Source organism: Trachemys scripta, chromosome 7 (genome assembly GCF_013100865.1).
Source record: "Trachemys scripta elegans isolate TJP31775 chromosome 7, CAS_Tse_1.0, whole genome shotgun sequence".
Lineage (NCBI taxonomy): Eukaryota > Metazoa > Chordata > Testudines > Emydidae > Trachemys > Trachemys scripta.
The window spans coordinates 117,966,624-117,980,397 of NC_048304.1; the positions used below are offsets into that span (position 1 = coordinate 117,966,624).

Genomic DNA, 13,774 nt, shown 5'->3' on the forward strand with positions numbered 1-13,774 from the left:
TAGAAGCCCCAGTCGTGGACCATTATGCTAGGTGCTGTACAAACAGAACAAAAATATGATGGTTACTGTCTCAAGGAGCTTACAATCTAAGAATAAGACAAGAGACAAAAGATGGATACAGACAGATGGGGGAATACAAGGAAACAATGAGACAGTATTGGTCAGTATGATAGGGAGAGGTATCTGTACACCAACCATCTAACAGTTGTCCAATTTGTTGTCAGTATGTCACAGTAGATAATGACGTGGCTTTGCAGATGTTTACGGGGAGTGCCTCCCAAGCGTGACAGGCAGCATGTGGAGAAAGCAGGAAGGTGCTTGTTTGAAAATTTAACAAAGTGGGTGATGGAAGCTGGTATCATGGGCTGATCAAAGGTGTTTGAGACCCCTGGCCTACATTCTGATGTGTCTTCCTAAAGAATGTCACTAGCGCTGAGAGACAATTTGGGGAATCTATGTATGGCTTATGAATTTCAATTTGATTTTATAAGCTTTTGTATCCTCATTTTATGACTCTACTGTGCAGTGCCTTGTGCACCTTGTGCTAAGACATGTTGACACCACTCCTCTCTATCTGTGAACAGGCTAATTGTTAAGGACTATCAAACACCTGCATAGATATTACCTGGGGAGAACAAGAATAATTGTATCCTAGGGAAAAAACAGTTTTTCCCCCGGCAACTTCTCTGCAAGGGTCTGGGCTTGGAGAATGTGTAACATCCCCAGAAGCAGAACAAAAGGAACCAGGTGTTGGTAGGGGGACTTACAAATTCAAAGAACTCGCAAAGCCAGGAACAGGAAGCGGGATCAGAGGATTATGCTTTTGTAGGAGAGGGGTCCTGTTTAACTGTAGTATCAGCCAAAGTCAAAGGAAGCTAGACAGAGCAGAGAGCGAAATTGAGCTATGATTCAGAGAAGCTATGAGCTGCAGGAGGATCCAGGACATCCAAGAGGGCTCTGAGTGTCCTTCCTGAGCAAGCTGTACCCGTCTATACCAATATTCCAGTCATACGTATTAACCCACCAGGTCTCTGTGATGCCAACTATGTCATAGTTGTTTTTATTTACTAGCATTTCAAGTTCTTCCTGCTTATTCCCCATACGTCTCGCATTAGTATAGACATCTAAGATACAGATTTGATTCTCACCCGCACCCCCCAGTTCTGTCTTGTCTCTCCCTTATCCCTGCTAAAACAGCCCATGCCTCTACCCCCTCACCCCCAAATTCCAACCCTTCTCCCAGGTCTCCATGTTTTTGACTTACCTGTAGGATATTTATTTTGACTTACCATATTTTGACTTATTATTTTTGCCTTTTTATAAAGTAATGGTGTTTAGAATCCTCTTCAAAGATCAGCTCTGTGTCTGTGCGTTTCACCTATCACATGCCCCTGAAAAGGTGAACTGTGAACCCAAAGTGTTCACATGGTGGAACTTCGGGGAGTGGGTGTACTTAAACTACAGGAGAGACTGGGCAGGGTATGTGAGAGAAAGCACAGGTCCAGAGACTTAAGGCAACTGAGCCACATGGTCCCATTTCTATGAAGGGATAACAGACAGAGACCAAGCAAGGCCAAAGGCCAAGGAAAGAGACAGTACGTAAGTCTACTGAGACACAGGGAAACTCAAGAGCACACGGGTATATAGTGTAATGGACTCGACCACAGCAACCATGTGAGTGTCCAGCAACCTTTAACAGAGCTATGCGAGAAAAGCTAACACTCACTTTTCTAGGGTGGTTGGCTGTAGAACTCCAGTAATCCACCCCAGAGAAACTAATAGAACATAGCTGAGATCGCCAGAACATTGTGGTTATTATTTATTTATATTATGCTGCCATCTAAAGGCCAGGCTCCCACTGTGCAAGCACTATTCAAATAAAGTGCAAGTCCCTGCCCCAGAGAGCTTTCTGTTTCCACTCACATCAGAAATATAATTTGACCAGATCAATGAATGAAATGTCCTGCTTGAGGTCTGTCTGGGTACCAAAAAGTATTAGTGAAATTAATGTAGAAACTAGACTGATCCACACTTCTGAGACCCAGACTGTTGTCCAGTTCCAGAGGCAAAAGTCCCTGCTTCAAGAGTTCTGATGTTTTCTGCAACTGCAGGGGAGGTTCCTTGGCTATCTATCAAGTCTGAAGTGCCTTCTGGGCCAGCAACTGACGAGTTGGAGGACTTCAGCTCTCCTATTTCCTCTTTTTCTGCATCCTTTATGTGAACTGTCTTGGAAAAAAAAATCATTTTCATTGCCAAAGAAGCTGTGGCCTCTGGTTACTCCCTGATTTTGGAAGGGATATAAAGAAACATTCATGCTTCAATCATAAGCAAATCTCTACTGGGAAGTGGTTCATGTCCCCAGAAGGAATTTCTGGAGGCACATTTTGAGAAATCCCATTCAGGGGTTAACCAGACAGATGGTGCCAGCAATCACAGCCACTGGAGATAACTTGCTACAGATGACCACTACCAGGAAATGTCTGAGGCAGTGAAGATTTTGTTCTTTGCTAAAATCTTTTAACAAGGCTCGTAAAATTGTGGTGAGAGCCAGGCCTGCTTTGAGCACTGAACAAGTAATGCTCCTACATTGGGTTCAAAAGTTGTACAGTAGCCTGGTTGGACACTTGTGGGTGAAGGCATCTATGCTCAGGAAAAGATTATCCATTTTCCTTGGATAATCAGCAAATTTGTCAACTTCTCGGTGACTTGTATCTCTCTGATTAAATACTTCTTTAGTTAGGGAATAGTTCTGAATAATCAATAAAGTGCCTGATCAGGCTGCTTTCTGATTTAAGAAACGCCTTTGTGGAACTGGCTTCATAGGCAAGATAGGAGACTGCCCAATGTACAGTGTATCCATTATTTCAGAGTGGAATTTTGAGCTTGTGGTCCCATCTCTCATGTTTTTCAGGCATCATACTAGCATTGGAGTAGATTGCAGAAGTCAACCCTGAAGTTGTTGCTTGAAGCTAATTGCCAGGTTCATTGCCCTTAGCAATAACATTTATTCTCCCCTTCCTCCACCCTCCACTTTTGAGAGTCTCAACCCCCAACCTGTAAGATATTGCACCGTACACTCCTCATGCCAAGAGGCTTGGATCAGCTATCTGTACTCAAATTTCTTTTAGCGGGGTACCCTCTCCTTCCTGGATCACCATTCCAATTACAGGAACGTGTATCAAAGAATGCAGACATGCCTCTGCATCATGTCTGGTAAGTCTTCCAGATTCTCAGTAGGTGCCTTTTGTTTCATGTGGAGCCTTATCTGTGGTACAATATCTATGTGAGACTAACAGTCCCAGAAGTTGAAGGCAGAGATGCATCACTGACTGTTGGCTTGCATTCTTTACATTCAGGATCTGGAACTTCTTAAGAATCTTTTCTGTGATGGGATCTCTGTTCACTCACAGGTGGGAGAGTTTCTGAACTAGCTGGAGTGAGCACTCCATCAGATAAACTATGAATTTGTGTGCTGGGGGTGGAGGGGGGAGTGGCAGAAACTGAATGGGAGGGTCTTATAGCGCAAATGAGTTTGTGTGGACAAATATTAGGCAGTGACATAACCTTAGGGATATACAGAGGTTAGCATCCACTAGATTCACTTAAAGTCTTAGAGATTTCACATCCTGAATGTGACTTTCACCATCCATTTGTTCAGTCGTTGTAGGTCTGGTATTGTTGCTATTACTCCTCCTCCTATTTTCTGTAGAGTGAACAATATGGACTGAAATCCTAAGGATTTTTCTATGAATGAAACAGGTTCTACTGCTCTTGTGTGCAATTTCCTTCTTGATAATTTGGTTTGTCTAGGTCCCTTGCTATCAGAGATTAAATGAACAGATGAGGTTCTAGAAAAATAATCATAGAAAACTCTCCAGTACCCTCCCCCCCTGAAGTCTAGTGGATCCAGGTATTTGTAAGTGAGAGACTTTGACCCCTAGATGGCTTTTTGGCTGCTGACACAACCTGCCCTACTTATGCAGAACTTTGGAGCTGAAAAGATGCAGTAGGGATTATTGTTATTTTGGCATGGGTGTTTCCAAGGTTCAAGGGCTGCTTGCTGGGGTATGAGGCATCCTTTCTTCAATATCTCTAAATGTAGTAGGGTCAAAAGGAAAGTCTCTGTCTTGACAGATGATTTACAAATTTTTAGAGGCCTCTAATAAGGGCTTGCCAGTATTTTCTCCTACTATTTCATCCAGTATTTTGTTCAACATTTGACAGCCTGTGAAAACGGATGCACACAAATTTCGAGTGTTTTTCTGCTGAGTCACAGATGGCATCTGGATACAGAATTTGATTCTTTTGTCTAAGCTGCAATTTGCATGGCATCCACCCATGCAAAGGAGAATAAAATGGGAAGTTAGATGTATACAGAAGAGAATGAGACACATTATTTTGCCTCTTATTTCCTATGCGTAGCCAGATCCTACATGTCCACAGTCTTTACCTGGACTGATGGAAAGGGAATCCTGTAAAGAGAAGACAACTCCAAACACCACATCTGAATTACAGCCATAAAACCAACTGTTTAATTGAAGCTATTTAAAAAAACATGTGAGGCGGTATAAATGATAAAATTATAATTAGGAAGGAATTGCTAGCACTTTTCAAAAAAGCTTTAAAACAGCAACAGGACACTTTACAAAAAGATTTGTAGGGATAAAGTTTTCAAACTACAGGTATTGTATAAAGGTAACACAGGTATCTTATAAAAGAATACAGCAACAGAGACAAAATGGGTACTCAAGCTCCTCTGAAACTAATAATCTTCTTGATTAAAATGTATGTTCAAAAACTATTTTAACAATGACTAAATATTTCAGATTTTAATTTACAGCTCCCCGGTGTAGGCATCACACTATACACATCTTCCAAGCAAATTGGCAATACATTTCTATTTAACCATGAGTGGTGTCATCTTCCACAAAGTCTTTGGCCATCTCTGCTGTGATCACATCAATATGACTAACCTAATGGGGGAAAAAATAGATATATATTAAAAGTAATGTCTCCTAGATAGTGAAGGCCTCACTTTGAGAAAGTCCCAAATGAGACCCAGTGAATGGACTATAATAGTGTCAATTGAGATGAATGGCGCTAGAACACTGGAAGATTGGGATTATGTGAACTGCAGGTTTTACCGCCTTTTCAAAAGAGAGACTGATGACAATGGTCAGAATCGGTACTCTTCAAGCCCAGACACCAACAGCTCAAATGCATCTCTGTTGTGAATATATTACAGACATGCAACAAATGAATCCTTGCTATTTTAATCATGATTCTGTCATGAGGGAAGTGGAGACTTCCAACCATGCTGCACAGGCAAATCAAGCAGCGGCTATGTGATGTGGACACAGATCCACTAGACACTTAGTCATCTAAGGTCACTGTCTATCACTTGTGACTCTAAACAAAACTGAAAATTTAATTTTCCAGCCCATTGAGCTAGCTTAGTCTCACCAAATGTTCAATACCAGCAACATAATTTTGTTATATTTATTTATAACCATATTAAAAAAAAAATATTTACCTTGTTTCTGAATTTTACACCATAGAACTTATCAGCCGACTCAAGCAGTTCAGGCCTAAAAGTTGTTGTAATAAACTGGGCATGTTCAGCTAGTTCCATAATCATATCTGAAAAATAAAGATATCCTTAAGCCAGCTCTCTTTTCAATAAACAGGCCACAATTCTTACTAAGAGGCAAACAAGAACAGTTGCTCTTTTCTTGGTGAACAAAAAACAAAAGTGCCCAATTTTTATTAGATTTTACATGTAGTAACATCAATTATGTGTTATAAGAAATACCACCATTTGGTGTACCAATGAATTGACCCTTTATGATGAGTCACAGAAGTTTGATTTAGTAAGCATCATCTCATTTCAGTCATAAGATACGCATGCTGCAAAAAGTTGGATTCAGAAAAATCTGTTTTCTACAAGTAATTTGCCTATTTCAGAGCCAGAGTAAAGCTTTTCCCCAATTGTAATCTTTTAAGCAGATCTTTTAGAAATTGTATGCTAGACGTAGACATTTCTTAAAATTAATTTTGCATGACTTTTTGAAAGATACAAAGATAACATAGCCAAAGGAATACAATTTTCTGTATTCACTGCATCCTGTCATGCACGCAGAAGCAGTAACATATGTCCCTTTACCATGAAAAAAATATTTTATTTGAATAAACATTTTTAGCCAGATTATTCTTTATTGAGGAAGAAACAAACAAAACCTTTACCTGAAACAGCCTTTCTGTGCTGAGCATCCAGAGCTTGGTCAATTTCATCAAACAGGTAAAAAGGAGCTGGATCACATTTCTGGATAGCAAAAATCAGAGCTAGGGCCACCAAGGACTTCTGTCCACCTGAAAGTTGCTGCATTTCTCTCATTTCACCCTGTTTTCCTGTAAATGACACCTAAGAACATGCCATAACAGGAGTTAACTTTACTGTATTAGGACATCAAATATTGCTGTACAGTGTTTGAATTTAATTATTCATTATAACTTCACTTTCTACAGCTCATTTTTAGAAACATAATTACTGGTCTACTAAAAGAGTACTACAAATATTGAAATGCAAAGATTTTCTTTACCCTAATCCCAACTCCTGTGAACTGGTCTACAGATGGCACACTGCTCTGAGATCCAGATCCCCTCTCGCTCTCAGCACTGCCTTCACCCTCATCCTGGGATTGACTGCCCTCCACATCTCCTTTCTTCATCACTAGCGTGGCTTTGCCACCAGGTACTAACTTCTGGAACACCTCACTGAAGTTTTTTGACACCTTGGAAAACAAAAAGTCAATGTCAATTCAGGTTTATCTATATGCAAATAGACACAGTCTAATCTGAAAAGCAGATTACAACAGCTAGTTTTACATATTATACTAATAGATTATCCTTAAAGAACAGAGATATGCGTGCATACTATAATTCACAGCATTTACTGTAGAAATCCAGTAAACAAGGAAAACTGGCTTTTTAAAATTTTTCATCCTTTTTGTAAGGTCTATGGAAAGGGGCAAGACTCAGACTATTATAAGACAGTAAACACCACAGGATAAACTTGCCGCTTCCCCAGGGCATGATCCAAAGCCCAGTGAAGCCAATGGGAACTCATGGACTTCAATGGGCTTTAGAGTAGGCCCAAATTAAACAGGATATGGGAGTGCTGTAGAGAGCGTTCACCTTGCATTGTATGCAAAATGTGCCCTCACACCCTTGACCTATATTAGGAGCAGCTTTGATGAGTTCCAAAAAGAATCTTACCCAGTTCCAAGGTGAATTCTGAAGGTAGAGGATTTAAACTAGGGGGTTCTCTATAGATGGCTCTTATACGTAGTACATAATGAGTACGAGCCAAAAGAAAAAGGTGTTTTAAAGTGCTTTGAGAATCTTACTGGCTCTTAACACAACTCAAGCATTGATCTGTTCCATCCTACAAAGTTACAGCACAGAAAAACTAAATTTTCTTCAGACTTCATAGTCTTATCTAATGGCTTCCAGTATTACCTGTTTGAAAGTAAGCTGGATAGCTTCATATTTTCTGAGTTCAAGGACATTCATCAGCTCCATAATAGATTTGTAGCCCCTATCCAGCTCCTCCTGTCGTTTTATCAGCTTCTCCTTCTGCTCTGAGAAGTTAACAAACTGGTCTAAAGCTTTTTTATTGACATGGCTGTATTTTTTCAGCTCTGTGTTGCACTGCTCCAGCTTACGGAATAACTGAGGAAAAATAACACAAAAAAAAGGATATCTTTGGGTTCTATTCCAGTTTGACATTCAAGAGGTGTGGCGCTACACCCCCAGGCAAGATCATGTTATGCTTTTGCGATAAAACCAAGCACACTTGTTACCTGTTTTAAACTCAATGTCTGATATTTTTCAAAGGCCTCCTGTGGAAGTGAGCCCAATTCTCTGATTTTCTTCATGCATTCCTCCTTCTTCTTGAGAAGCATGCCTTGCCGATTTGTCATCTTTTCAAGTTCTTTTGTGTCATGGTTAATTGCATCCATGTGTTCCTTCTCCATGTTCTTCCAGCGTTCCATACTTTTTTGGAGGTCTTTAATCCCTGCTTCTGTTTTGTCAATTGAGTTATCCAGATCTGAGATGTGAAAAAGCAAAGTGGGATATGCCTGTGTAAAATTAGCAGTTATCCAGCCACTGACCTATTAAAAAAAAAATAATCAGAAAGCCTACAGAGTAAAGATGTTTAAAAAAAAAAAAAAAAAAAAAAGGCAAGTTACCCATGAGGTTAAAAAAGCTGAAAAAAGTTTCATGGGTATCTTATATAATTAAAAATCTTATTGAAGAAAGTATATAGAATTCTGAGTCAAAACTTTGGGACTATTTCTTACATTAAAGAAACTCTAGTATAAGGCTGTGCTAAACTTGGCTATTTCGCATGAAAACCACTGAAATCTGTGACTGTCACATGACTTCATGCAAAACCCTAAGACTGACCAGGTTTGCCTGAAACTGAGGTCATGATCATAAACCTTAAAGAGGCACATAGTGTAAGTCAGGACCCAGGTTAGACCCGTGAATCATTTAAGTGCAGTATCCTGTCTAACACTGGCTAATATTATATAGTTTAGGAGAACGTGTCAAGACTCCATAAACAATTATGCAAGAATGTGCCCATAAGGAAGGTTTCTTTCTAACTCCCAGGAGTTAGTGGTTGACTTGTCTTTAAACCTGAGGGCTGATATCTCCTTCACAATTACTTACTAGGATTAAAATATCATACACGTTTTTATCCTTTATGGATTACTACAAAATTATTTGCTTCAGTAATATTTTGTTAAATTTGTTCCCCAGGCTAATTATATATTGTGTAAAAACGTTCTTTTATCAGTTTGAAATTTATTTCAATGTTATTAGTTGCCTCTTGATCTCATGTTATGCTCAATTCTTTTACCAAAATGAATACCATTGGCACATTACACCCCATATTCTTCAGAGAAATGTAAGTAAAAATGAAGCTACAGAAGGAAGTTACAAGACTGCACAGTGCATTGCAAAAAACAGAAAGCCATTTACAGATGAGGAATATATATAAAAAGTTTTTCTCAGCAGTTCGGAGGTTCTGTTCAATGATTTGCCAAATAAAGATACGATCATATCTAGAATAAAAGAACTGCCTGTCTCTGCCAGAACAGTTTAGAGAGGCATAAGCAAAATGGCAGAAAACATTAATGAAAAGCAGACAACTGCATTAAAAGACACAGCCATGTTTAGCATTGCAGTTGATCAGAGCATGAATATAAACGACGTTCCATGTTTGGCAGTTGTTGCAAGATATTGTGCTTCTGACGAAATCCAAGAGGAACTTTGTTGCCTAAAACCCCTGCATGGCACAACAAAGGGGTAAGATATAGTGGAAAGTTTTGTAAACCATTTTGAAGAACGAGGAGTTGACATCAGAAAAATATTTTGTGTGACAACAGATGGCGCTCCTGCCATGGTCAGAAAACAGAAGGGATTTGTAAAGTTACTTGAAGATCAAACTGGCCGCCCTACAGTCAAATTTCACTATATTATCCATCAAGAAAACCTGTGTGCTAAAATTTCTAATTCAGATCTTAATAATGTGATGAATACAGTGGTGCGAATTGTGAATATCCTTGTTGCTCGATCTGCTTTGACTCAGACAGTTTCAAGCACTGCTAGAAGAGAGGGACAGTGCTTATAATGACATTCCACTTCACAGCAATATTTGGTGGATAAGTCGTGGCAAGGTTTTAGTGCGTTTTGTAAACTGTTTTGATGCAATCAAGGCCTTTTTGTCAGAAAAAGCACTAAAATACCCCAAACTGGATGATGACAAATGGGTGTGTAAGCTCATGTTTCTAACTGACATCACCACTCACCTAAACGAACTCAACCTCTGTCTCCAGGGTGCAGGGCAAATGGTTCTGGATCTTTATGAAGCCTGGAAGGCATTCATTGTAAAACTAGCAGTTTTTTCTCGGGATATTTGAACTTCGACTTTCCGCTACTTCCAACACATAAAAGAGCTATCGACACGTTGCACTGTCAGTGTCGATGAGATTGGAATGTACATGCAAGAACTGGAATCAGAATTTTCTGACAGATTTCAAGATTTTCAGTGATTTGGCCCAATGCTTTCTTCAAAGTTTGGAGATCTGCTGAGTGCACTTGAAGCTACCAAGAGAGATCATGGGGCCTCTATTCTGACCTACTGGATGGCCCTGCCAGTGAAATTAACTGTTTGAAGAAAATTGCGTTTGCAATGCTTTCAGCATTTGGATCCACATACTCGTGTGAACAGGTATTTTCGCACATGAAATCTGAGCCGGTTAACAATTGATCACTCAGAAGCCTGTGTGCAGCTTAAAGTATCCAAATACGTGCCAGACACTGAAAAACTCAGCAAAGAAAAGCAAGGGCAAGGATCACACTAAACTGGTAAGATCTGCATTTTAATTTAATTTTAAATGAAGCTTCTTAAAGATTTTAAAAACCTTATTTACTTTACATACAACAATAGTTTAGTTATATATTATAGACTTACAGAGAGAGACCTTCTAAAAACATTAAAATGTATGTCTGGCATGCGAAACCTTAAACTACAGTGAATAAATGAAGACTTGGCACACCACTTCTGAAAGGTTGCCGACCTCTGCACTACAAGGTCAGGTGATAATGTCACCTCATGAAAAATAACCCCACTGCTGGTACTTTTCCACTATAGGGGATGGAGATCAAACAAAGGATTCCCCCCTTATGTAAATCTTTTTTAAGGGCTGGGGAGGGGGTTGCTCTGGACTCTCCTCCACTGCCTACCCAAGAAGACAGACTGCTGAAAGTACTTGAGGGGAAAGACAGGGGTGAGTTCAGACTGACACAGGGTCCAGTCCGTAAGAAAAGATAACTGGAAATCTAAGCTACAGAAACTCTGCATCCTGCCTAATTCAACATTTAGGGTGAGAAATTGCAGTTTGTAACCTGTTTCTTTAGTGAATCAAGCTTAGTTAGCATATTTTGTTTTATTTGCTTAGTAATCTGCTTTGTTATGTTTGCTATTCCTTATATTCACTTAAAATCTGCCTTTTATAGTTAATAAATTTGTTTTATTATTAAACCATTTGTGCGATTTCTATCGGGGGAGAGGGGCCAAGAAGCTGTGCACATCTCTCTTCACATTGAGGGAGAGGGCGAATTTTGATGAGCTTGCGCTGTGCAGATTTTTCTATACAGCGCAAGGCAATATTATCTTGGGTTTATTCTTCAAAAGGGATGTGAACCGGAGTGCTGGGTGAATCCTTTCACACAGAACTGACTTCAGTCTGTGTCTGCAGCTGAGTGTCGCCCTGTGTGTGTGCGTGCGTGCACTGCAAGAGGCCAGAGAGAGGGAATCCAGGCTAGTGGAGCAGAATGGGCATCTCAAAATGGGGGTCCAACCCATCACAACCACATTTATGAGTATTGTAAAGTGTAGAGTATCTTCATTCCAAGAATCAATATTACTAACCATCTGATCGTGCCAAGGTATCCTTCACTCGTTTGTTGATGGCCTCGAGTTCTGATGTTGTGGCAGTAAGAACAGTGCCGCCTTCTGTCTCTCGTAGCTCATTCAATTCCTATGGGACAAAAAATAAACAGTAAGAATAGCCATAGCAGGGAATCGAAGTACAAACCCACACTGCAGATGAAATGAGTTATTTTCTACTACCCTGGTCCTATGTCTGACTATAGCCATTAAAATTCTTTTCATAGAAGAATGAACTTTGTTTTAAATTAAATCTAAACCTCAAAAAAATCCACAGCCACTGTTGTACAGTTCTGTTATAATGTGAACTTGTATTTAATTATATACACTGTACTTCTGCAAGCTTGGATACACTGTCAGTCACACCTCAAATACATTCTTAAATAATTCTGTTTCAATCCTAAAAAAAAAAAAAACATAGCTCAGTTTGCATGTTGGATAAACAGAAGTAGAAAAGCTATATATAAATTATCAGTAGTATATCCGGTGCATATTTAAGAGAAGAAGAATAGTTTGTCAAATCTCTGAAGGTGCAAGGCAAGAATATTTTGCAAAATGGATCTAAGAAAATCAATAATCTTACTTGTTCCACTTGGTCTAAGCGTTTTCTGAGATTCTCATTGAGGTATGTCTCTACTCTTGTGATGATGCCTTCCAGTTTAATCCTCTCATTCAAAAGCTGTCTGTTTTCCTGTAAGGAAGTAGGAGAGAATATTAATTGCATCAAACAAAGGCTCCCAGTGAAGGTTCTTACTCTTTGAGGAAAGAAAAGTTTGTAGAATCCAATAAAATGAAAATATTACACAATTCCTTATATGTGTGGAGTTACTTTAATATGAATGTGAGGACATTTTTAATATTTAATATTTGTACAGCTGTCTAGAATCAAAACAGAGCAAACCCAATCCAACTTTTGCACTATTAAACATGGAAGACTATTTGAAACTTTAGCCTGGTCTAACTCTTTACCAAGACCAAAACAGCTCCAAAATTTTATGTCCTTAAATCGTAATGTTCCCCCAACTGACCCAGATGTAACAAAAATGGAGTTGGTTTGTTTATTTCATAGCACAGATCTGTCTCCCCACACCCTACAGGGTTTACTGAAGGAGATGCTGCCTGTTGCAAAACTAAAGCAAGGGAACAAGTCAATTTTAACATGACAACTGCATAATAAAGGTCTTATTTAAAAGCAAAATACACCTAAGTTAAAGAAAAAGTCTAGACAGTATCTGAAAAAAGCAAAATATATAGCACGTCAGCAATTAAACAAAACACAAAACATCTCCCTCATACTGCGCAAAGATCACAGAACTACATAGCTGTGGATTATCAATGACATCTCACTTTTCCTACATAAGAAGAAAAGATTTAAATTAACAGAATGTCTTCTCAGTAAGAAATTCTCCACGTTTAGTGTCATGACATCTATTCTCTTAGTTCTCCTTACTTGTTGCAGTTGTCGAATCTCATCATTAAGTGCATCCACTCGTTTCTGATCATCTAGGCTGAGCTGAGACAGCAAGTCTGTTCCCAATTCTGCTTTTAACGATTCTCGAGTTGATTCCATGGCATGTAAGCTTGCCTCCAAGCTTTGCAAGCTGCGTTGCTACAGAACAGATTATTGTATGAAATTGGATCATCATTCAAACGAAACTGCAGGCTTCTCTAAACTTGTCTTTTTCGACTTGTATTAAGTAAATCCAGTGTGGTAGTTTTAAGACAACATGAACAGTTCAGGAAGACCAGTCCAACTTGTAACCTGTCAGAAATGCCAGACTACCAACTCTTTTTCTAGGACATTTCTGTCAGCATGCATGCTATAGTCTCCAATGGGAAACAATTTTGATTTTGTAAAAGACAGCTTATAGAAAGGAGAAAACTTCATTTTTAGTTGAAAATCAGCCCCTTTGATTGCCACTCCTGAGCCCTGCATGATACTTTCCAACATATGGTCAGCTAGTGCATCGTATGCACCAATTTTTTATTTGTCTACTCAGACTATAAATTCTTTGGGACAGGAAGTATGTCTGCTCAAACCATAATACGATAACAATTAACTAAGAAGTCACTAACAAATTCTTACATATGCTATATACCTTTGGCATAAAGGTTTTTTCAGACTGCTGTCTCTTCTCTTTCAGCATTTTCATTTCTGACAAGATGCTGTCTCGGGAAGCTTTGAATTTTCTCTGTTGGGTCTCAATTTGCTGCATTTGATTCATCAGTTGGTCAATTTCATTATTAATCCAT

At 39.1% G+C, this 13,774-nt stretch overlaps 1 protein-coding gene across 1 annotated transcript in view; it reads right to left on the minus strand.

The window, feature by feature from the left end:
* Positions 1–4,568: 4,568 nt before the first annotated feature.
* The window catches only part of SMC3 (structural maintenance of chromosomes 3), a 48,015-nt gene continuing 38,809 nt past the window's right edge, over positions 4,569–13,774 (minus strand). Inside the window, exons 20-29 of the mRNA XM_034776018.1 lie at positions 13,621–13,772; positions 12,972–13,130; positions 12,105–12,212; positions 11,504–11,612; positions 7,863–8,110; positions 7,519–7,731; positions 6,600–6,791; positions 6,244–6,421; positions 5,534–5,640; positions 4,569–4,973 (exon numbers count right to left, since the gene is read on the minus strand). Coding sequence (XP_034631909.1) covers positions 4,902–4,973; positions 5,534–5,640; positions 6,244–6,421; positions 6,600–6,791; positions 7,519–7,731; positions 7,863–8,110; positions 11,504–11,612; positions 12,105–12,212; positions 12,972–13,130; positions 13,621–13,772 — 1,538 coding nt within the window. The 3' untranslated portion in view covers positions 4,569–4,901. The remainder of the gene's footprint in view (positions 4,974–5,533; positions 5,641–6,243; positions 6,422–6,599; positions 6,792–7,518; positions 7,732–7,862; positions 8,111–11,503; positions 11,613–12,104; positions 12,213–12,971; positions 13,131–13,620; positions 13,773–13,774) is intronic.